The following is a 23,511-nucleotide window of genomic DNA, read 5'->3' as shown; positions in this document are numbered from 1 at the left end:
CAAACGATGTGTACATTACGCACAGTGACATCGAAGTCACACAAAAAAGGCAATCTTATTAGCGGGCAGTTTGACCACTTTGGACTCTGTCTGATTCCACTATGTGGCTTGTGACTCCACCTCCGCATTCCAGGTCGTCTGGTCGCTGAGGAAGAGGAGGAGAGCAAAGGAAGGCGAAAGAGCGAGAGAAAGAAAAGCAGCTGGTCAGTGTCTGTGCATGGTGTTATGAAGTCGAGATGATAGAAAAACACTTGAACTCTCGTTCTTGATCAGCCACGGTTCTTGCTCGTTACGTCGACTTCCTTCCCCTACCAAGATAGTTGTCGAACTTTTGCAAACTTGTTTTTTTTCCCCCCGTTTTTTGGAGGAGGAGGCCACCCGGGACGGCGTCATGGAGATCCTGGACTCGAGTGAAAGTTTCCTGCACTGGGATCGCAACCTCAGCGAGCTGTCCGAAACAGGAGACATGGACTGCGGCCTCTACACGAACGTAAGTCCCCTACCTCAAGAATCTTTGGGTAAGAAAGTGAGGAATGCCGTTGAGTGTGAGTGTGCCCTGCTCTCCCTTCACAAGCTGAGCCTTGAGGTCCAGGATGCTCCATCACCCCCCCCCCCTTCTTTTAAATATTTACTTTATGCAGAGTGCTTCTGAATATGAAAAATAAGCATTCAAACATTGCTTTAAATATGTAACGATAAAAAAAAACATGGACAAAACCACTAGACTGCCTTAGGTAAACATGCACAATTACTCATTTACGCCAAACGTCTTCATATGAACATAGATAAATTCATAAAAAAAAATCCAAATAGAATCAAAACAGAGTACGATGAGACCTCAACTTACGAACTTAATTGGTTCCCAGACAGAGTGTGTAAGGCGAAAAGTTTGTATCTCAAAAAAAAAAATCCCATAGGAAATCATTAAAATGGGAATAATCCGTACCCGGGTTTCCATAAATTTTACTTTTCAACTAAATAAGCCTTAAAACTACACACAACATACCTTCTTCTATGTATAATAAATGTGCTGTTGTATTGTAATGAAAGAAATACACTGCATTGTATCATGAAGTCACTTTATTTACATTTGTGATGGTCATTTATGGCTTGATGGAATGGCGTCGGAGGTCAAAGGGAATTGCTGTTTGGAAAGAGAGGCGCATTACATGACGACTGTAATTAAAGAAATAAACTGTGCTGTCAAATAAAGTTTTATTGACCTTTTTGATGGTCGTCGATGGCTTATGGAAGGAGAGTCATCTTCCATAAGGACTGTTGGTGCTGTTCGATCGTGTACTTCCGCCGAAGATCACTCCGCTAGCCGTGGTGGGTGTGTATTATGAAAATAGTGCTTATTATAAGGTTTAATTTTCATACATTTGACGTTTGTAAGACGAAAAGTTTGTAAGTTGAGGTGTGTGTAAGTTGAGGTCTCACTGTATGAAATAATAGTAATACATGACATTTTAAGCGCCTTTCAAAGCTCTCAAGGACACTTTACAGTCACAGACAAGCATAGGTACTATAATAAATAAATAGAATACAATAAATAAAATACCATAGGTTCAAACGGAGTATACAATTAACAATAATATAATTAACAATAATCAATGTGGCAAGAAACATGAATGTAAATGAATTTATCTGTGTTCATATGAACACGCTCGGCTATATAATGCTCACACGGCAAGATACAAAACAGTGCTTGGTGCGAGTTTGTATCGCATTGAAAGCTCTTTCAACTATTTTTAGGACTTTTATTAACAGGGCAAAATACAAGAATGAATATTGTTCACTCGATATGAGTATTCATCCAGATTTCACCCGTAAAGACATTCACCTGTTTGTTGTTACAATGTGACGTAAAATCAAAATGGCCTTTAAAAATGAACCGTAAATCAAAATGGCCCCCGATGTTGACGCATCTGGACGACTATTCAAAATGTCCTTTTTGCTTTTCTTTCTACCGTGACGTAATTCGCAAGCATTCTTCCCCTCTTCCAAGGAGGATCCTCGTACAATGGGAAGGCAGCCCCGCCTTCCCCCGCGACCGATTTTCCAACTTTGGAAACTATTTAGTGACACTTTTTAACGTTTACAAGCGCAATGCAGTATCTTCCAATCGATTGTGGGTGGAGCTATGGAACATTCCACGTGTGTGTGTGTGTGTGTGTGTGTGTGTGTGTGTGTGTGTGTGTGTGTGTGTGTGTGTGTGTGTGTGTGTGTGTGTGTCATAGCCTATCCCACCCCACCCGTGTTTTTAACTCATTCACTGCCATTTACGAATTTATTCGGGAATAGAAAATATGACAGAGCGCCATTCCCAAATGTGTTCTTTTTTTTTTTTTTTTTTTTTTCTCGTTTGGGCGCCAATAAAGCGCTGTATAGACCTCTGGCAATGTTTTTTTCACTTCCACAAGGGGGCATCATTTCCCCTTTTTTCCATTGTTAGCGCTTTGTTACAGATTCAGCTGTTGTTAAAGCCCTGTATAAACTAATATGTATGTATTGCATTGTATTTTGGACAGCCACCCTCATTTCATGCTCATATAACTCCAGACCCATATCATTTAAGAATTAACTCTTTTTTTTTTCTGATGAACAAATAAAGTCTAATGTTTTTTTTTTACGCTGCATTTTATGTTTATGTAGTCCTAAAACTCAATCATCTTTATTGTCAAGTATGTAGAATACACAAAGAATTTGTCTCCAGTAGAACACGCTGCACTAGTATCATCATAAGAAAAATACAGTTTTATTTGCTTGGGGGTACGCATGGATCGCGAGCGTCTGGAAAAGGTGGTGGGCAGGGTGCACAGGGTCCTGTAGGATTTGTTCCAGCTTCAGCTTTTGTTAAAGCATAATAATAATAATAATAATAATAATAATAATAATATACTATATAATTTAATTTATAAGCGTCTTTCTAAACTATATAAACCAATATGTATATATTGCATTGTATTTTGGACAGCCGCCTTCATTTCAAGCTCTGATAACTCCAAACCCATATAATTTAGGAATTAACTATTTTTTTTCTGATGAATTTATGATTTCTTACGCTGTATTGAATATTTATGTAGTCCTAAAAGTCAATATTTTTAGGGTCCTGGAATTCGAGTGACAATGACAAAAACCCTGGCACTGGAGTAGACACATTTTTTTTTGCAGTGAATGAGTTAAATGGAAATTCAAGGTGTGCGAGGCCCGCAGGCCGTAGGTTGCACATCCATAAACGATAGCGTATGAATGTAAAATAGACTTCAGTGTTCACAAACAGACTGACTCGCTTGTTCCCCTCGGCTGACCCCCCCCGACCCCCGACCCCCTCCCCACCCCCCTCCAACTAAGTCTCCGCCTTCCTTTACGACCTGCGGTTGCACTCGACTTCGGCGTTGACACCCGACTCGCCTCGAAACAATGCAAAATTGCCTCCGTGTGCGTCATTTGTCCGCCAGCTGAGAGTGACACCCTTCGTAATACTCGATCAGGTTTATCTGGTTAACTCCCTGTCCTTCGTTGTTAACACGTAGCGTCCTCGAAATACGCCGTCACGGCGTGCCATGACAAAGGCCGCCATTTTGAGCAGCCTACTTCTTTTTTTTTTGGCACTACAATGCTTCCCGTTTTATGCTTGCGGCGCTGAGTGTTTGTCTTGCACCGGCGACATCTGCAAACATTCCAAACACGCTGCATCAAAAACTCTCCTCTAGTTTTCAGTACAGTGATACCTTGGCTTACGAACTTAATTAGTTCCCAGACAGTGTGTAAGGCGAAGTGTGTATCCCAAAAAATAATTTCCCATAGGAAACCATTAAAATGACAATAATCCGTTCCCAGGTCCTCATAAAACATAATTTTCTACTTTCTAATTTTCTTAAAACTACACAAAATAGACCTTATTTTATGTATAATAAATGTGCTAGGGTATTATAATAGAAATAAAAAAAGAAAATAAACCGGACTGTCTAAAAAAGTCGTTTTATTTACCTTTGCGATGGTCGTTGATGGCTTGATGGAATGGAGTGGCCGGTTTCATCATCATCATTAAACACTTGATGAGGAACGTAGCCTTCTTCTTTCACCATCTTGAGGAATGATCCCTTGTAGGTGCTTTCTCTGCGATAATTTTATCTAGTTCCTCATCAATTGTGTTCTGTTTAGCTGGGTTGTTAGCTTTTGGCATCAAGTGTACAGATGGCTTGTACAGATGGTTGTTTGTGGATCCTGATTGATGGGATATTTTAACCTTGCAGTCTACACTTTGAACAATCAAAGTTGAAACTCTCTCATTGTCGTCTGCCTGTCTCTTTAATGTTTAAACCACCCCCCTCACGGCTGCGTACTTGACCAATCACGTGGCTTTAACCGAAGACTGGGGGCGGGGAATAGAGGACAAAAACAGTCGGCTGCCATTTTGTCGTTAGAACACTCATTGAGGCAGCTGCGTGTACGAAAAAAGTTCGTATGCCAAGGTAAAATGTTCATAAATGTAACGTTCGTAAACCGAGGTATCACTGTATTTTCGAGTGAAAATGCTAATTCCAATGTCAACGCACCCCAGAACCGAGAAGGAGGAACAGGAATATTCTTCCCTTGCGCACATGCGGGAAGGCCTTTCCAGCAAATGCTTATGTAAGAACTCGGCAGATGGACTCATATCAGCGCTCTGCTTTCGGCTATGTTAGCCGCAAACTGAGCGCATCCATCGCTGCAGGCGTGTGTTAGCGCGAGCAAACACACGACGTCGGAGTAAACAAGCGTGAAAAGTGAGATGCCTGTTCTCCGGTCGGGGCAGGGTAACCTGCTCCCTTCTGGCCTCCAGCCATCAGTCAGTCAGTGAATGGCCACCCCCCCCCCCCCCCCCCCCCCCGATACCCCCGTAGCTCTGGTCTCAACTATTCTGGATTTAAAAGCAGCTCCACATGGCGCCCACATGGAAAGCTTGCGTTTGGATTTTTTTTTTTTTTTAGTCTGATGCAAGCGTCCCCTCCCCCCGACTTAGTGGGCGTCGGCTTCCAACAAGGGGAACGCCAAAGTGCTAATCATCTGGTTTTTAGGCCATTTTTAACAACGCCGCCGGAGTCGTCTTGACTCTGAGGCGAGGCTAAATTTAAATGTGGCTTTAGGGTTGCACTCCTCCACCCCCCCCGAAAAACAACAACAAAATGGAGTTCAAACGCAATTTCCAGCCACACACTGCAATTGAACTTCTTTGTGTTCCCGAATCTGAATCAGAATTTGTCTCTCTGGTGTCTGAGCTGGAAAAGGGGGTGAGCCGGGTGCAGAGGGTTCAGTTGGGTTTCCAGTGCCTTTGTAATTGGTTCTCGCAGTCCTCCCTCCACCTCTGTATGCCCACCTCCACTGCCCGTCTCAGCACGATGGGGGACCGAGCTTTCAGCTGCTCTGCCCCCAAACTCACTTCCTCCCAACATTCGTAACATGGATTCTCTTCCCGCCTTCAAATCCCATCTGAAAAGCCACCTATTTAAAATCGCATTTTCTGTGTAGCTCTTTCTATTGTTTCTATTTATATCTGTATTTTATTTGTGATTGTATTTTATTTATTATCGTACCTATGCTTGTCTATTATGGGTTATTCATATTATATGCTTGTCTGTGACTTTAAAGGACAACCGACGTCACTTTTTTTGTTTCTTAACTGAGATCAGAAAAACGTTTTATAGCATCTAAAATACCTAAAACACACAGTATGATAATTTTATTCAAATGCAAAACACCAATAAAAGTGACTTAAAGTGTCTAAAATCTGCAAAAAAAAATTGAGCTGCGAATTGGACATTTTCAGAAAGTCCCGCCCCCAGTTTGTGACGTCACGCCAAGATGTCTTTCCTTGCTGGAGAATCAAAACAATGGCTTCAGATTCGGAGAATATTCTTTCGTGTTACACGTCCAGTTATGAATATGATTCAAATAGTTCTGAAGAGGAAAGCATACATGTTTGCAATAGATTAAAGAATTCATTCCATGCCATTTTGAGGTATCTGGGGGCGGCGGGAAAATGTAGCACAAAAAGAGGCAGAAAATGGCGACAAAGCTCCTGTAAGGAATTAATCAACCCGTTTCCACAGGCTGATTATTTCCTTTACATGGAGCTTTTTCGCCCTCTTCCTCCTCTTTTTTGGTGCTACATGAAGTTTTCAGACCAAACAAGCACAGCAAAATGCATTGACGTGATGGAAGGACTGCTACAATGTGTCCTTTTTTTTTTCGGTCAGGGGCGTTCCTTCAGTGACGTAACGTACGGACTCGTCACCAACTTAAAAACAAGACTTCCGGAATATTCAGCGCGAGTCTTAAAACGTAAAATATAGCTAAAATACGCTCAGTAGAAGTCATTTGAAGCCATTTTACAAATTATGGACACAACTTGTCCGGAGACGTCGGTTGTCCTTTAAAGTGTCCTTGAGAGCTTTGAAAATCGCTTAAAATGATGTATTATTATTATTATTATTATTCTAAAAAGTGAGTAGGGTGGATTTCACTTGATGAGCATGGTTGCAAATTATCTTTTTGTGCGTCGTTCAGCCGAGACGCCAAAGTGTCTCATTTGAAAAACCGCCAGGTACCCGCACGGCGCCAAACTTCTTTTATAAGCGTATAGTGGTCCGCTTCCTGTCTGCCGCTTGGGTGGATGATACCCTCAAGGTAGTTGAAACCCCCCATTTTTCTTTTTGGTTGCTCCCCCTACGCCCCTGCGGTGGTGGTGGTGGGACACGGCAGGGAACCGTCATTTTTTTTTTTTAATCTGTCCTCCAGACGCTTGACTTCTCCGCCAAGGATTCTGCTCGGTGGCGAGTCCAGACTAGTTGGTGGACTTGTTTTGTCTTTGGCGCAGGTGTTGGTTGACCCGCGTTTTATGAGGAGCTTGACAGTAGATGGAGGGAGAAAAAGAAAATGAATGAAAGGAAAACATTATGGAATGGAAATAAAGTACTGAATAACAATAATAATAATAATAATACATTAAAATCAACTTTCAAAACTCTCAAAGTCACTTTTACGGTCACAGGATTAGTTTCTCTGTGGGTGAGCAGCGGCAGCCACACGTGCCAGCTTTCACTCAACTCGGAAGTAAATAGATAGAAAGCTAGCTAGCCAGCTATTGGATAGCGAGTAGAAGCCAACAGATAGTTAGCTACATAGCCAGCTACCTAGATAGTCACATAGCTATTAGAATAGATAGAAAGCAAGCCAGCCAGCTAGTAGATAGCCAATAGATAGCTAGCCACCTAGATAGCCACATAGCTAGTACGTAGCTAAATAGATGGAAAGCAAGCCGACTAGCTAGTAGATAGCTAACTAGATAGCTAGCCACCTAGATAATCATATAGCTAATAGATAGCTAAATAGAAAGATAACCAGCCAGCTAGTAGATAGCTAATAGGTAGCCAACAAATAGTTAGCTAAATAGCTAGCCACCTAGATAGCCACATAGCTAAAGGATAGCTAAATAGATAGAAAGTTAGCCAGGCACCTAGTAGGTAGCTAATAGATAGTTAGTAGATAGCTAATAGCCAACAAATATGTAGGTAGATAGCTAGCCACCTAGATAGCCACATAGGTAATGGATAGCTAAATAGATAGAAAGCTAGCCAGCCAGCTAGTAGATAGCTAATAGATATCCAACAAATCGCTAGCTAGATAGCTAGCCACCTAGATAGCCACATAGCTAATGGATAGCTAAATAGATAGAAAGCTAGCTAGCCACCCAGATAGCCACATAGCTAAATATATAGAAAGCTAGCTAGCAGCTAGTAGATAGGTAATAGATAGCCGCTAGATAGCTAGCCACCTAGATAGCCATATAGGTAATAGCTAGCTAGTTAGCTAATTACGGCCACCTATATGGCCACCTAGATAGCCATATAGGTAATAGCTAGCTAGTTAGCTAATTACCTATATGGCTATCTAGGTGGCTAGCTATCTAGCGGCTATCTATTACCTATCTACTAGCTGCTAGCTAGCTTTCTATATATTTAGCTATCCATTAGCTATGTGGCTATCTAGGTAGCTAATAGCGAGCTAGCTAGTTAGCTAATACACTGAATGTCACAAATTAAATAAATACACAGAATTGAATTAGTGACCTTCGGTGTATTAGCTAACTAGCTAGCTCGCTATTAGCTAGCTAGTTAGCCAAAACACTGAATTTCGCTAATTAAATAAATACACAGAATTGAATTAGTGACATTCAGATTATTAGCTAACTAGCCGGCTAGCTATTAGCTATATGGAATATAAAGCAGATGACCCCCCCCCCCCCCCAAGCTCAAACTTGAATTTCATGCTACCCCCCTCAATTGCCTGGAAACAGACGTACAGCCGCATTAGCTCCCCCCCCCCAAAAGCACACATTTTTGCCCATGTTAGGTTACTTTGTCCAAAGTGGGTCGCGTTTGAGTGTCTGTGCATGTATGAGTGCGTTATTCCTTCTTGCCAAAACACACACGAATGACTCACCGAGTGGAAGGAGTATGTCATGGCTGACGTTCGCCATGACAACAGGGGGCAGGGGGTGCTGCAAGTGTGTTGTTTGACCCACTAATGTTTGTCATTTCAGATAAAATATCTTATTTTTTTCTGAAGTGACTGCATTTTGAAGGCGTTTCACAGCAACAAAGTAAGAGGAAAGGAAAGGAAGAAGTATGAAAAACAAAATACAGGAGTTGCTGTAGAGGCAGCCACTCTCGCGGCGCCATTTTGAAGTCAAAACAACAACAAAAAAGGAACAAATTTGAAATAACACAAAACACACACAGTCATGCAGAAACATTATAATCTCGTCTTTCATATTAAAAAAAGTTAATTCCTAAATGATATGGGTCTGGAGTTATATGAGCTTGAAATCCGTTCCCGGGTTTCCATAAAATATACTTTTCAACTAAATAAGCCTTAAAAGTACACACAACATACCTTATTCTATATATAAAATAAGTGTGCTATTGTAATGTAATGAAAGAAATACACTGCATTGTATCATAAAGTCACTTTATTTACATTTGTGATGGTCATTGATGGCTTGATGGAATGGCGTCGGAGGTCGAAGGTCAAAGGGAATTGCTGTTTGGAAAGAGAGGCGCATTACATGAGGACTGTTGGTAACTTAACCTCTGGTGCTGTTCGGTCGTGTGCTTCCGCCGAAGATCACTCCGCCAGCCGTGGTGGGTGTGTATGATGAAAATAGTGCTTATTATAAGGTTTAATTTTCAGAAATTTGACGTTTGTAAGACGAAAAGTTTGTAATTTGAGGTGTTTGTAAGTTGAGGTCTGACTGTATGTAGCATTGTTGACGTAGTGGCTACGGGCTGCCATTTTGGCTCAGGCTAAAACGCCGCCGTGGAAAGTGTCCAGCTGTTCAATAAAAACAGTCTGAAGACAAACAAAAAAAAAGAGACGCTGACCGCCGGCTTTTATCTTGACATGAACTCTGCATTGGTGTCATGAACGATCGTATTAATGCGTAAACCTTTTGTTTTGACCTTTGCGTTGACCTTTTGTTTGCCTCCATGGTGACATATTCGATCCATTTTTTGTTGGTGACAAAAACGCTTCCTCTTTTTCATCCGGGTTGAAAATTGTTGTGAAGTGAATGCGTTTCCTTCTTTTCTTTCTTCCTTCTCACGTTGCCTCAGCAAAGCTAGTTGCGCTTTCTCGGGCCTCTTTCATTATTGCTGTAGTTTATTTAACTCATTCACACGATGCGCAAAAAAAGTGTCCACTCCAGTGCCAGGGTTTTTGTCATTGTCACTCGAATTCCAGGACCCAGAGAATATTGACTTTTAGGACTGTGTAAATAGCTCGGTATCTGTTGGCTATCGATTGGCTAGCTAGCTTTCTATCTACACTGCACTCAATTCAAATACCGTAGCTAGACAGCTAGCTAATAGATAGCCAAACAGCTAGCTATCTATTCACTGTCTAGCTGGCAGGCTATCTAGCTGACTGGCTATCTAGCTCGGTATCTGTTGGCTATCGATTGGCTAGCTAGCTTTCTATCTACACTGCACTCAATTCGAATACCGTAGCTAGACAGCTAGCTAATAGATAGCCAGACAGCTAGCTATCTATTCACTATCTAGCTGGCAGGCTATCTAGCTGACTGGCTATCTAGCTCGGTATCTGTTGGCTATCGATTGGCTAGCTAGCTTTCTATCTACACTGCACTCAATTCAAATACCGTAGCTAGACAGCTAGCTAATAGATAGCCAAACAGCTAGGTATCTATTCACTATCTAGCTGGCAGGCTATCTAGCTGACTGGCTATCTAGCTAGGTATCAGTTGGCTATCAATTGGCTAGCTAGCTTTCTATCTACACTGCACTCAATTCGAATACCGTAGCTAGACAGCTAGCTAATAGATAGCCAGACAGCTAGCTATCTATTCACTATCTAGCTGGCAGGCTATCTAGCTGACTGGCTATCTAGCTAGGTATCAGTTGGCTATCGATTGGCTAGCTAGCTTTCTATCTACACTGCACTCAATTCGAATACCGTAGCTAGACAGCTAGCTAATAGATAGCCAGACAGCTAGCTATCTATTCACTATCTAGCTGGCAGGCTATCTAGCTGACTGGCTATCTAGCTAGGTATCAGTTGGCTATCGATTGGCTTTCTATCTATTTGAGTTACTTCTGGGTTGAGTGAACGCCGGCACGTGTGGCTGCCGCTGCTCACCCACAGAAAAACTGATCCTGTGACTGAAAAGTCATCTTGAGAGTTTTGAAAGGTGCTTATAAATGAAAGTTATGATTATTATGATTATCATTATGGTTATTATTATGGTAATAAATGGAATGTATTATTATGAATATTTATGCCCGCATTTCAACCAAATGCCCTCACGTGTGCAATTTTCATCCACCGTTGCAGCACTTCTCGGAGTTTCTTGATGACATCTCCCACGAAGCTCTGCTGGGACAACTGCTGAGCGACCCCTTCCTGTCGGGCGTGCAGGGCGGCGCCAGGGGTTTCGTGGGCGACGACGAGGGCGCGGACCTGTGCCCGTCTTCATCGCCGCCGCCGCCGCACATCGCCGCCGAGCACAGTTACTCGCTGTGCGGCGACAGTCGGCCGCAGTCGCCGCTTTCTCACCTCACCGGGGAGCGCGGGAGCGACGCGGGTGAGCGAAGGCGAAATCCTCCCATGGCACACCCCGGGTTACGCCGCCTCATCATCCCCCCCGGGGTGATATTTGACCCGCAGAATCCGAAGGCGACTCATCAGAGTGGCCCATGGAGCAGGATGACGGAATGGAGGGTCTTCTGTGCGACGCCCCGGCTCTCCTGCCCGCTTTGGTTCTCGTCCCCGGGACCCTCGAGGAACCCCGAGTTTCCGAGGCCGACACCCCCGCTCAGATTGCCGCCGACAGCCGCAACCTCGACAAAAACGTCAAGGTCAAAGAGGAGAAAATGTTCCCCCAGATTAAGCTGGAACCGCACGAAGTGGATCGCTTTCTCAATCTGTCACCCAAAGGTACAAACAAACCTTGCTTACCTTGACATACGTCGATCCTTAAAGGACAACCGACACCATTTTTTTTTGTTTCCTAGCTCACATCAGAAAAACGTTTGATAGCAGCTAACATACCCAAAACGCGCAAATCCAAAACACCAATAAAAATGACTTAAAGTTGCCCAAAACTGCCACTAATGAGCGTAGAGATTCATAAAGTCCCTCACCCAGTTCGTCACGTGTCGTCAGGATACTTCTTCACAAACTGCCCTGCTCCAGAATCAAAACAATGGCTTCAGCGAGTTCAGATTCGGGAAAAAAAAAATCCTTTCTTGTTACTCATCCAGTTATGAATATGATTCAAATACAGTAAAGTCTCGTTATATCGATATCGGTTATATGGATAGTACTGCTTATTACGATACTACAGTAAAGTCTCGTTATATCGATATTCAAGGGAGTCCGAAAAAATATCGATATAACCGGGACTATCGATATATCCGATATCGATATAACGAGACTTTACTGTATTTCTATGAACGCAAGGAGAAAATTTACATCCCCCAGGATGGGATATATCGATAGTCCGGTTATATCGATATTTTTTCCGACTCCCGAGAATATCGATATAACGAGACTTTACTGTATTTGAATCATATTCATAACTGGATGAGTAACAAGAAAGCATCTTCTCCCAATCTGAAGTTTTGATTCTAGAGCAAGGAAAGACGTCTTGGCGTGACGTCACGAACAAGGGGGCGGGACCTTCTGAAACTCGCCATTTCCGAGGTTGTTTTGAAGTAGTTTTGGGACACTTTAACTTATTTTTATTGGTGTTTTGGATTGGACTAAAAATATCAGCCTGCATGTTTTAGGTATTTTAGATGCTATAAAACGTTTTTCTGATGTCAGTTAAGAGACAAAAAAATGATGTCGGTTGAGTCTATCCTTAAAGGACAACCGACGTCACTTTTTTGTTTTTTAACTGACATCAGAAAAACGTTTTATAGCATCTAAAATACCCAAAATACGCAGTAGGATATTTTTAGTCAAATGCAAAACACCAATAAAAATGACTTAAAGTGTCTAAAATCTGCAAAAAAAAATTGAGCTGCGAATTGGGCATTTTCAGAAAGTCCCGCCCCCATTTCGTGACATCACGCCAACACATCTTGCATTGCTGGAGAATCAAAACAATGGCTTCACATTCGGGGGGATGTCGCACCCAAAAATGGCGACCAGCTCCCGTGAGGAATGAATCAGCCCGTTTCCACAGGCTGATAAATTCCTTCCATGGAGCTTGGACGCCCTCTTCTGGGCGCTTTTGGGTGCAAAATCAAGGTTTTCAGACAAACAGTACAGCAAAATACATTGACGTGATGAAGGACTGCTACAATGTGTCTTTTTGTCGGTCGGGGCGGGGGGGTCCTTTAGTGACGTCACGTACGGACTCGTCACCAACTCGTAAACAAGACTTCCTGAATATTCAGCGCGAGTCTTAAAACGTAAAATATCGCTATACGCGGTGGAATCTTATGAAAATACGCTCAGTCGAAGTCATTTGAAGCCATTTTACAAATTATGGATGGACACAACTTGTCCGGAGACGTCCTTGAAAGGACAACCGACACCCCTTCAACCTGGTCTTCCCACATCAGGTCTGGAGGCCCTGCGGATGCCCCCGACCCCGCCAAGCTCTCACAGCAGCGACTCAGAAGGTAGCCAGAGCCCCGCGCACGCCCCGCCGGTCCTTTCCCGCCCCACCTCGCCCGGTAGCCCGACGGCGTCTCAACCCGCCCTCAAAACGTCCCCCCGCGGGAGTTCTTCGTCCTCGTTATCCAACTCGCCGCTGCTCACCGCCGCTCACGTAAGGAGCGAACGTCCGCCGTGAAAGTCCGCGAGATCCAAAGTCTTCATGCGGTTCTGGCGTATGTGTAGAAACTTCAAGGCTCGGGACCGCTGATGCTAACGGAGGAAGAGCGCCGCACGCTGGTGGCCGAAGGCTACCCGGTTCCCACCAAGCTGCCGCTCAACAAAGCTGAAGAGAAAGCGCTCAAGAAGATCCGCAGGAAAATCAAAAATAAGGTGCGCCGCCTGCAAGGTCAATCGAGGTCAGCCATTTTGAAAGTTCAAATCCGATGTTTCTTTTATCTCCATTTGCCGTCAGATTTCTGCTCAGGAGAGTCGCAGGAAGAAGAAGGAGTACATGGACACCTTGGAGAAGAAGTCAGTGTGAATTTGCCCATTTTAACTCATTCACTGCCAGTCACAAATTTATTCGGAAATTAAAAATATGACGTAGAGCGAGCGCCATGCCCGAATTTGTTCCCGTTTTGTTTTTTTCATGCTTGGGTGCCGATAGAACGCTCGCCGTGGCCTCTGGCAATGTTTTTCTTATCCAAAAGCTGGCTACCTAGCTAGCTATCTATTTTCTATCTATTAGCTACCTAGCTAGCTATCTAGCTGGCTACCTAGCTATCTATTAGCTGTCAAGCTAGCTAGCTATTAGTTATCTATTAGCTAGCGAGATAGTTTTCTATCTATTTGGATAACTGCATAGATCTGTTGGCTGGCTAGCTAGATAGCTATCTATTGGTTGTCTAGCTGGCTATCTATTAACTATATGGCTAGCTATCTAGCTAATTGAGTCGGGAAACATAGTCCCTATCTAGCTAGCTATTGGTTGTTAGCTATCTATTAGCTGGTTACCTATCTGGCTATCATTTTGCTAACTAGCTGGCTATCTAGCTATTTGCTAACTATTCACTATCTATTTTCTATCTAACGAGCTATATAGCTAGCTATCTATTTGCTATCTATTTGATATCTAACTAGCTAGCTAGGTAGCTATTAGTTATCTATTAGCTAGCTAGCTAACTTTCTACCTATTTGAGTTATTCCGGGTTGAGCGAATGCTGGCGCGGTGTGGCTACCGCTGCTCACCCACAGAAAAACTGATCTTGTGACTGTAAAGTGACATTGAGTTTTGAAAGGCGCTCATAAACGAAATGTATTATTATTATTATTATTATTATTATTATTATTGAGTTACTTCCGGGTTGAGTGAATGCTAGCACATGTGGCTGCCGCTGCTCACCCACAGAAGAACTGATCCTGTGACTGTAAAGTGACATTGAGAGCTTTGAAAGGCGCTCATAAATGAAATTTATTATTATTATTATTATTCAAAGTTAACAACAAAGAATTCAGTTGTAAATGACGACTAAGCTGCAGTTCCACCACTGTCCACAGGGTGGAGACATGCTCCAATGAAAACAACGACCTGAGGAGGAAAGTGGACACGCTGGAGTGCACCAACAAGTAAGAATACCCCAAAGTGCAAAAACAGTCTTTGAATATGAATTATGTTTTCAATTCAACTTTTCCACAAAACAACATAGGTCTTTGCTGCAGCAGCTGCAGGCCCTGCAGGCTCTGCTGTCCGGAAAAGTGTCCAAGTCGTGCCGCATGGTGGGCACGCAGACGTCATCCTGCCTCATGGTACACGCACGGTCGCCACGGCGACATCTCAATCCCGCGTACGCGTGCTCACTTTTGTGTCTGCGTCCCCCATCAGGTGGTGGTGTTGTGTTTCGCTCTCTTTTTGGGAAGTTTCTACCCGACCGACCTGGCGACCAATCCCGGCGCTGCCCCCGGCGGCCTGACCTCCGGGCAACCGGCGGTCAAAGAATCGTACGCTGCCACGGGTATGTGAACTCTGCCATGTCATGCGCCACTGCGCAAGTTCATTTTTAGCGTGAACGCTAAATGCGAATGGCTGCCACTGCTCACCCGCACACAAAAAAAAAATCCTGTGACTGTAAAGTGTCCTTGAGAGTTTTGAAAGGCGCTTAGAAATTAAATTTATTATTATTATTATTATTATTATTATTATTATTAACAGAATCAGAAAACCTTTATTCGTCCACAATGTTGACATTTGCAGTTCACAGCAGCTTATTATATTACAAAAAAATGGACAAAATCCGACTTCAACGGACAGTTCAACGCACAAGACGAGTGCGGAAAATCCTACTGGACCCTCCGCACCCTGCCCACCACCTTTTCCAGCGACTTCCCTCAGACAGGCGTTTTGATTCGATTAGATTAGCCTTTATTCGTGTCCGCCATACTTATTGTTTATTTATTTATCTGTGTATTTGTTTGCCTGTTTATTTATTATCTATACATAGCTAGCGAGCTAGCCAATAGACGGCTAGAAAGCTATGTAGCTATCGATTAGATAGCTATGTAGCTATTAAATAGCGAGCCAGCTATTAAATAGCGAGCCAGATAGCTATATAGCTATTAGATAGCTAGCCAGGCAGCTTTCTATCTATTTGAGTTACTTCCAGGTGTAGTGAACGCTGGCGCGTGTGGCTGCCGCTGTTCACCCACAGAAAAACTCATCCTGTGACTGGAAAGTGACCTTGAGAGTTTTGAAAGGCGCTTAGAAATGAAATGTATGATTATAATTTGTCATGTCTTTTTGATGACGATACTAGTGCAGCATGTTCTACCGGAGACAAATTCCTTGTGTGTTCGACATACTTTGCCAATAAAGATGATTCAAATTCTGACATTTCACAGTCAAGTCCAGGAGCCTCCTTTCCACCTTTGAGGACGAACCGCCGCACCCGCTGGGCCTCGGCGGCGAATACCCGGTGCGTGGGGACGACGCGGACGCCGCCGTGGTCATGGCGGCGTGGCGACGTTCGGGCGAGCGGCAAAAAAGCGCCGCGATGGCGGAGGAGAGTCGCCAGGCGGAAACGCGCCCGCCTTTCCGGAGTCTAAGCAACAAAACCAGCACGTCAAACGACATCCGCAGGTAAAGGAAGTCATCCATGATGGCCGCCGTGTGACCCCGATGACAATTATTCATTTGTTTACATTATTATTATTATTATTATTATTATTATTATTATTACAGTCCCCAACAACAACAAAAGTAGTTGAAAGTAATAACATTGAATTGTTATTACTTTATTTACCGCTAGTGGGTGCCAAAGTTCCACCATTGCAACCGGTACCATTGAACCCATTCACTGCCAAACTATGTGCAAAAAAAAATGTCCACTCCAGTGCCAGGGTTTTTGTCATTGTCACTCAAATTCCAGAACCCACAGAACATTGAAATTTAGGACTACGTAAACATTCAATGCTGCGTAAGAAACCTTAGACTCTCTTATTTCATCAAGGAAAAAAAAAAGAGTTAATTCCTAAGTTATATGGATCTGGAGTTATCAGAGCTTGAAATGGGGACATATGTACTAAATACGACACATACTGATTTATATAGCGCTTTAACAACCGCTGGAGGCGCTAACATGGACAAAAGGAAAAGTGAGACTCTACTATCATCAGAAAAATGAGTTAATTCCTAAATGATATGGGTCTGGAGTTATATGAGCTTGAAATGTGGGCGGTTGACCAAAATACAATGCAATACTGGTTTATATGGCGCTTTAACAACATCTGAAGCTAGAACAAAGGGCTAACATGGACAAAAGGGAAATTCTGCCCCCGTTGTGGAGGAGAAAAAAAAACATTGCTAGAGGTCTGGCCAGCGCTTTATCGGCACCCGAGCAAGAAAATCCAAAACCTGAACAAATTCGGGAATGGCGCTCTACGTCATATCTTCATTTCTCGAATACATTTGTGAATGGCAGCGAATGAGTTAATCATTGGCGAGTTGTAAATTTTGCTTCATTTATCCTTTTCACCGATGAGTGCAAAACAGCAAATGAATCCCATTAACAACATACATTAATGTGCATGTTTTCAGGCCTTTGGAGCAGAGGGCGAGAAGCATCGCATTGGAGCCGAGCGTCAATGAGACCTCCTGAGAGTCGTCCCCCCCCCCCCCCCCCCCTCCGACCCCCTACTGACCCCGCGACCTTTCCAATTTCAGTGTCCTGCCACTGCTGAATCGGCTCCTGTCCGACAACTCCTGTCCAAAGTAAAATGTGCACTGAGGAGTTGTTGTGGGACTTGTTTTGATGAATCCTGAAGCGGACAAAAGAGGGAAGGACACCTCCTATCATATTTATACGCCCCCCCCCCCCCACGCCTGCAAGGTTAATTGCTTTCTTTTAATATTTTATGTTTTTATTCCATTCCAATGCAGTTCATGTACATGTTTAAACCCCGCCCCCACGCTTTGCATATCGCTTTGTATTATTTCCTAATGTGCCTTATTGCCGACGCTAGTTTGGTGAATGCTAAACATTTTTTTGACAAGTGTCCCACAGATCCATAAAAGGGACACAGGATGTTTATAGTTAGCATTTTTTTTTAGCTTAGCACGATTAGAACAGGAAGGAAATAAAAAAAACAACTGGTTGAATTTATTAGCTATCGGGCTAGCTAGACAAGAGTCCCACAAATCCAGAAAAGGGACACAGGATGTTTATAGTTAGCATTTTTTTAGCTTAGCTCGAAAACACCTGGTTGAATTTATTAGCTATTGGGCTAACTAGCTAGCTCTCTATTTGCTATCTAGCTGGCTAGCTATCAAGCTAGCTCTTTATTTGCTATCTAGCTGGCTAGCTCTCTATTTGCTATCTAGCTGGCTAGCTATTAGCTATTGAGCTAGCGAGCTAGCTTTCTATTTCCTATGTATCTAGCGATTAGCTATCTATTAGCTAGCAAGCTAGCTTTCTATCTGAGTTGCTTTCGGGTTGAGTGAATGATGGCGCATGTGTTTTTTTCATGCTTGGGTGCCGATAAAACGCATATCCAAAAGCTGGCTCCCTAGCTAGCTATCTATTAGCTATAAAGCTAGTTAGCTAGCTCTTAATTATCTATTAGCTAGCTAGCTAGCTAACTTCATCTATTTGAGTTATTCTGGGTTGAGTGAATGCTGGCGTGTGTGGCTGCCGCTGCTCACCCACAGAAAAAACTGATCATGTGACTGTAAAGTGACCTTGAGAGTTTTGAAAGGCGCTTAGAAATGAAATGGATGATTATTATTATTATAATAATTACCCAATAAAAGGATTGGATGCATTGTTAGCCTGATGCTAAGCTAAGACGATGCTCCGGCAATGGCGCTTGAGAATTTTGAGTGAACTTCCTCAGAAAAGACAAACTGAAAAAAAGTGTGCTTCGTTTTCTTCTTTTTGCCTTGCAGACTTTCACGCGTAATCTCGAAGCATTTGCCAAATAACGACAACCCACATCCGCCCCCACCAAAACTTTTTTTTTAGTGGCTATTTTTGTAAATATGACTTGTTAATAATATGACAAATGCCTCCGCCGCGCCATTTGATCGCATCTTCGGACTTCATAATAACCTGAAAGATGTCAAATAGTGATCTCAAGACAGATTGACAGGAAACGGATGAACTCGTCCTGACTGAAAGGAGCAACCTTCTTTCCCCATTTGTTGATTTTTCTCTTATTTTTGCTTGCAAAAAAAAAGTATTTTCCAAAGTAAAAGCATCAATCATTAGATGTCTTGTGATGTCTTTTGTGGAGCTTCGGTGAAATCCCACGCGCGATGATGTCATGCCGCATGGACAACGTGGATAGATGTAGACCTTTGAAACCCATTGTTTGGCTGTCAAGGCCTGCAAGACCTTCTCTGCTGGCCTAAAAATATCTCAATCACGGTCTAATGCTAATTATATGTTGTCCGTGAATTCTTATGAAATAATTTCAAATTGTCTTTCGATTTCCTTTTCCCCTGTCGTGTTGCTTCCACATGTGTGTTTTCGTATTTAAGCATTTAACCAATCACATCATTTTTGTTACCAGGGTCCGAAATCTGCCTGGACGCCTTCACAATCAGTTCTGCAGGCCCGTTCATATGAAATGCGGTGTCCATGACTGTTGCTTTAACCAATCAGTTTTCGCAACCCAAGGCGTGCTGGAAGGTGGTTGGAAACGCAAGTTTTCGTAAACTATGATTGGCTAGTCACGAGTCAATCATAGTAGTCGCTAAGTGACAAGAGCATACTGGCCAGAGCTAGCATACTGTATCTGTCTATTTAATAGCGGTTTTATCAACATGAAGGAACAAAATATATATATTTAGTTGAAGATATACTGTTAAAGCCATTTTCAAGACATACTTTTCAAGAATAGATTGATAAGAAAGTTTGGACAGCTCCAAAGCTAGCAAAAATAGCAAATAATATTGCAATTTTGTGAGGTTATCATGAATCTACATGCTCATAGTAAAAATTCAAACAGTTTAATGACAGTTTTTCTTAAGTTTCTTCAAGTTAAACGTTATTTCTTGGCAAATCGGACCCTCTAGTGGACGTGTAGTAAATCACACCACACTCAGACGTCAATTCAGATGAATTCGGACGTAGCACTACTGAAGGCCTACGACTGACATGCAAGGCCCGCCACTGGACTACTCCCCCTCTCTGCCTCCTGCTCTTGAGCAAACCACTCACTATTCCAACACTGTCCCGAAGCAACAAATAACATTGACATTATTGCTAGCTATCTACCTAGCTATGTAGCTGGTTATCTAGCTCGCTAGCTAGCTGGCTATCTACTAGCTATGTAGCTGGCTGTCTAGCTGGCTATCTGACTGTAAAGTGACCTTGAGTTAATTCCGGGTTGAGTGAAGACCTAGCTAGCTATCTGTTAGCTATCAATTGGCTAGCTTTCTAGCCGAGTTACTTCCTGGTTGAGTGAACGCTGGCGCGTGTGGCTGCCACGGTTCACCCACAAAAAAAACTTATCCTGTGACTGTAAAGTGACCTTGAAAATTTTGAAAGGCGCTTAGAAATGAAATGTATTATTATTATTATTATTATTATTATTATCACTTTTCATCTTTACGTCTTTCTAGTGTGTTATTCTGACAAAAAGCGGTGATTTGTCGCCCTCGTGTGGACATGTTGAGGAAATTTATTTTGACAAAAGTAGCCATTAGCCATTGCAGCATCTGTGTTGTGGTAAATCGAAGGACTATCTGACATTATAAAGCAGCTACATCGCGTGACTATTTTTGTGTTTTAAAACAAAACAACGAAATGGGATATTTGTATCTTTTGACAGCGTTTCCTTATTTTGAAGGACGGCCACTATGTTTCCGGTGGAGTGACGTCACACGCCAGCTGCCGTTCTGGCAACTTGCCGTTAGCAAGCCACAGGCCAACCAGCTCGCCTCGGGCTGCGGGAGAGGAGTGTTGCTTCGCAGCCGCACGCTGCACAACCTCCACCGCGGAGCCTCCGCCTTCTCGCTCCGGAAGCCTCCTCCGGCGTCTACCCGTCGTCGTCGCCGGCGTCCGCGGGTGAGGCGGCGACGGCGGCGGCGGGTCCAGTGCGAGGACCGACCGCCATGGACCCCCAAGCGGCGTCGGAGGCTACGGCCCCGACCCAGACCCCGGCTCCGGCGGTCGGTCGACTCGCCTCGCTCGGAGCCGACGGCGGCGAGTCCGAATCCGGCGCCGGCTCGGAGGACGCCTCGGCGGGATGCTGCAGCGACACGTTCAGCAGCCTGCCCGACATCGAACCACCGGAGAGCCTGGAGGAGAAACTGAGGGGACTGGCGTTTCGGAAACAGACGTCCTATCGGTAAGTCGACGCGTTGCGGGAATCGAATGACTGACTGACCGCTTGATTTATTGATCGAGTTGATATATCAGATGAGTAATTACAGCCAACCTTTATTGAGAACTACGAATTTTTGTGATGTGTGTGATTGTCACGTCACTATAGGTCACTGGCGTTGATAGAACTGAATGACCTCTCACGTTTCTCCCAAATCCTTGAACTAAATCGCATATTTGACATCAGAAAAAAATTACAAATTGTCACGGTACGCGATATATATCGATACAGGATCGATGAAGTCAAAGGCAGCTTTATTGTCTAATATGCTAATATGCATGACATCCAGCACAGATTAAATTACTGTCCTCTCGGAGCCACTTATAATGACTTTGACAAACATAATAAACACGAAAACGGCGATTTTGTGGTATCGATTTTGAAAATCTTCGGTATCTGTAAGCAAGTTTGAATTCATTTTGGATTGTTGTCTATAATAATAATAATAATAATCTGCTATCTATTAGCTGTCTGGCTAGCTGGCTAGCTATTTAGCTAGCTAGCAATAAGATAATAAATAATAATAATAATAATAATAATAATAATACATTGAATTTCTAAGCACCTTTCAAAACTCTCAAGGACACTTTACAGTCACGTGATAAGAACTTCTTTTTTGTGCGGGTGAGCTGCGGCAGCCATTCGCGCCAGACACAAAGACACAGTAATTCATTCTTCAGCACTTGCTGTACCCTCTTTGTGACATGAAGCAGTTCTAGATGAAAGTGGAGAGGATACAAAGCATCCTTTTCACCAGTGGATCAGGGACGTCATGGGTGATGGTCGAATGTGCACGTCTACTACAAAGCTAAATGTTGAAAGCAAACACGAAGCTGTAGCATCCATTGAGGAAAAAGAGATTGTTAAAGGCACCCAAAACGTTTATAATAATAATAATAATAATAATAATAATAATAATAGTGATGATGATGATGATAATAATACATTTCATTTCTAAGCGCCTTTCAAAACTCTGAAGTTCACTTTACAGTCACAGGATCAGTTTTTTTTTTTGCGGGTGAGCAGCGGCAGCCACACGCACCAGCGTTCACACAACCCGCAAGTAACTCAAATAACCTGAGAATGGAAAGCGAGCTAGCTAGCTTAACAGATAGCTAATAGACAGCCAGCTATACAGTTAGCAAACTACCGTTCTGTATTTTGCTCCGGGGTGACCATGCGTAGGGAATGCCGTTTGTCGGTCATCAGCGACGGGGCGGAAAAAGAGCCTTTCAAAGGTTCCTGACCAAATGTGGACATGACGTTAGGAACTCAAGAGGGGGGAGGAAAGACTCGTTGACTTTGGCCAAAGTGTCTTCATATTAATAATAATAATAATAATTTTCCCTTTCGCCTTTCAAAACTCTCAAGGTCACTTTACAGGATAAGTTTTTCTGTGGGTGAGCAGCGGCAGCCACACATGCCAGTGTGCACTCAACCCAGGAGTAATTCAAATACTGTAGCTAGCTAATAGCTAGCTAACACTATAGCTGAGACAGCTAGGTATCTGTTGGCTATCGATTGGCTAGCTAGTTAGCTTTCTATCTATTTGAGTTACTTCAGGGTTGAGTGAACCATGGCGTTTGTGGCTGCCGCTGCTCACCCTCAGAAAACTTGACTGCTTTTAGCACTTATAAATGAAATGCTAGCTAAAAATAGCTAGCCAGACAGCTAATAGATATTTAGCTAGATAGCCAGTCGGATAGCTAACAGATAGCGAATAGATAGCTAATAAATAGCAAATAGATAGTAAATAGCTAGGTAGCCAGCTAGCTAGCCAGCTAGATAGCTGGATAGCTAGATAAATAAAAAGTGCAACGTGTCTGCTAGACGTTCGCTGTTGCATGTATGAGTGTGTGTGTGTGTGTGTGTGTGTGTGTGTGTGTGTGTGTGTGTGTGTGTGTGTGTGTGTGTGTGTGTGTGTGTGTGTGTGTGTGTGTGTGTGCGTGTGTGTGTGTGTAAAGTGTGTGTGTCCTTCTAGAATAATCTCCTCCTTTCATCTATTCTTAGAGCTAACTGCCCACTCCAGCCTCCACAAAGATGATTTCTTTCTTTCTGTGTGTGTGTGTGTGTGTGTGTGTGTGTTTGAGATAGCGATATCGAATGAGTCAGCAAGTCACTTGGTGTGTAGGACATTAGCTCGCTCCGTCATGCAATGCACTTCCTGTCCGCGCTCGAGGCCATCGAAGGCACCGCGACGTCGTAATTGGCCCCACGACGAGAATCTGCACGTGTCGTCCGGCCGTTATTTCATTTTTCACCTCCAGGAATACGAGCTGTTAGTTTGACGTTTGATGATTTTGCTCAGAATTCACTGAGCTCGGGCCTTAAAGGACAACCGACGCCACCGGACAAGTTACGTCCATAATTTGTAACATCGCTTCAAATGACTTCTACTGAGCGGATTTTACAAAGATTCCACCGCATATACAGTGAGACCTCAACTTACGAACTTAA

At 43.2% G+C, this 23,511-nt stretch overlaps 2 protein-coding genes across 8 annotated transcripts in view; both read left to right on the top strand.

Annotated features, from left to right (window-relative positions):
• The first annotated feature begins 14 nt into the window (after nt 1-14).
• On the top strand, nt 15-18,931 carry creb3l2 (cAMP responsive element binding protein 3 like 2). 2 transcript variants are annotated; one of them, XM_088988577.1, is made up of 12 exons: nt 15-203; nt 371-490; nt 10,897-11,146; nt 11,230-11,499; nt 13,137-13,345; nt 13,417-13,563; nt 13,646-13,704; nt 14,731-14,799; nt 14,880-14,979; nt 15,056-15,185; nt 16,069-16,306; nt 17,264-18,931. In XM_088988577.1, the coding sequence occupies exons 2-12, from the start codon at nt 392-394 to the stop codon at nt 17,322-17,324; spliced, it is 1,632 nt and encodes a 543-aa protein (XP_088844703.1). In that variant the 5' UTR covers nt 15-203; nt 371-391; the 3' UTR covers nt 17,325-18,931. The 2 variants fall into 2 exon arrangements, with proteins under 2 accessions (XP_088844703.1, XP_088844702.1); XM_088988576.1 differs by having other exon boundaries at nt 16-203; nt 368-490.
• Nucleotides 18,932-20,559: 1,628 nt separating this feature from the next.
• dgki (diacylglycerol kinase, iota) overlaps nt 20,560-23,511 on the top strand; it is a 38,806-nt gene continuing 35,854 nt past the window's right edge. For 3 of the 6 annotated variants that reach the window (XM_088988922.1, XM_088988919.1, XM_088988918.1), the window contains exon 1: nt 20,560-21,018. In XM_088988922.1, the coding sequence (XP_088845048.1) occupies nt 20,783-21,018 (236 nt within the window). In that variant the 5' untranslated portion in view covers nt 20,560-20,782. The remainder of the gene's footprint in view (nt 21,019-23,511) is intronic. The other 3 variants (XM_088988923.1, XM_088988921.1, XM_088988920.1) reach the window with 1 other exon arrangement.

Source organism: Hippocampus bargibanti, linkage group LG22 (assembly GCF_051943395.1).
Source record: "Hippocampus bargibanti isolate YZ-2025 linkage group LG22, ASM5194339v1, whole genome shotgun sequence".
NCBI classification, from domain to species: domain Eukaryota; kingdom Metazoa; phylum Chordata; class Actinopteri; order Syngnathiformes; family Syngnathidae; genus Hippocampus; species Hippocampus bargibanti.
The sequence above is the reverse complement of the archived record's forward strand: the minus strand, read 5'-3'. Positions and strand labels throughout refer to the sequence as shown.

Coding starts and splice junctions, on each gene's coding strand:
- creb3l2 (XM_088988577.1), top strand. CDS start 392: ATGGAGATCCTGGACTCGAGTGAAAGTTTCCTGCACTGGGATCGCAAC. Junction 13,346..13,416: donor CGCTGCTCACCGCCGCTCAC/GTAAGGAGCGAA, acceptor GCGTATGTGTAG/AAACTTCAAGGCTCGGGACC. Junction 14,980..15,055: donor AGACGTCATCCTGCCTCATG/GTACACGCACGG, acceptor GTCCCCCATCAG/GTGGTGGTGTTGTGTTTCGC.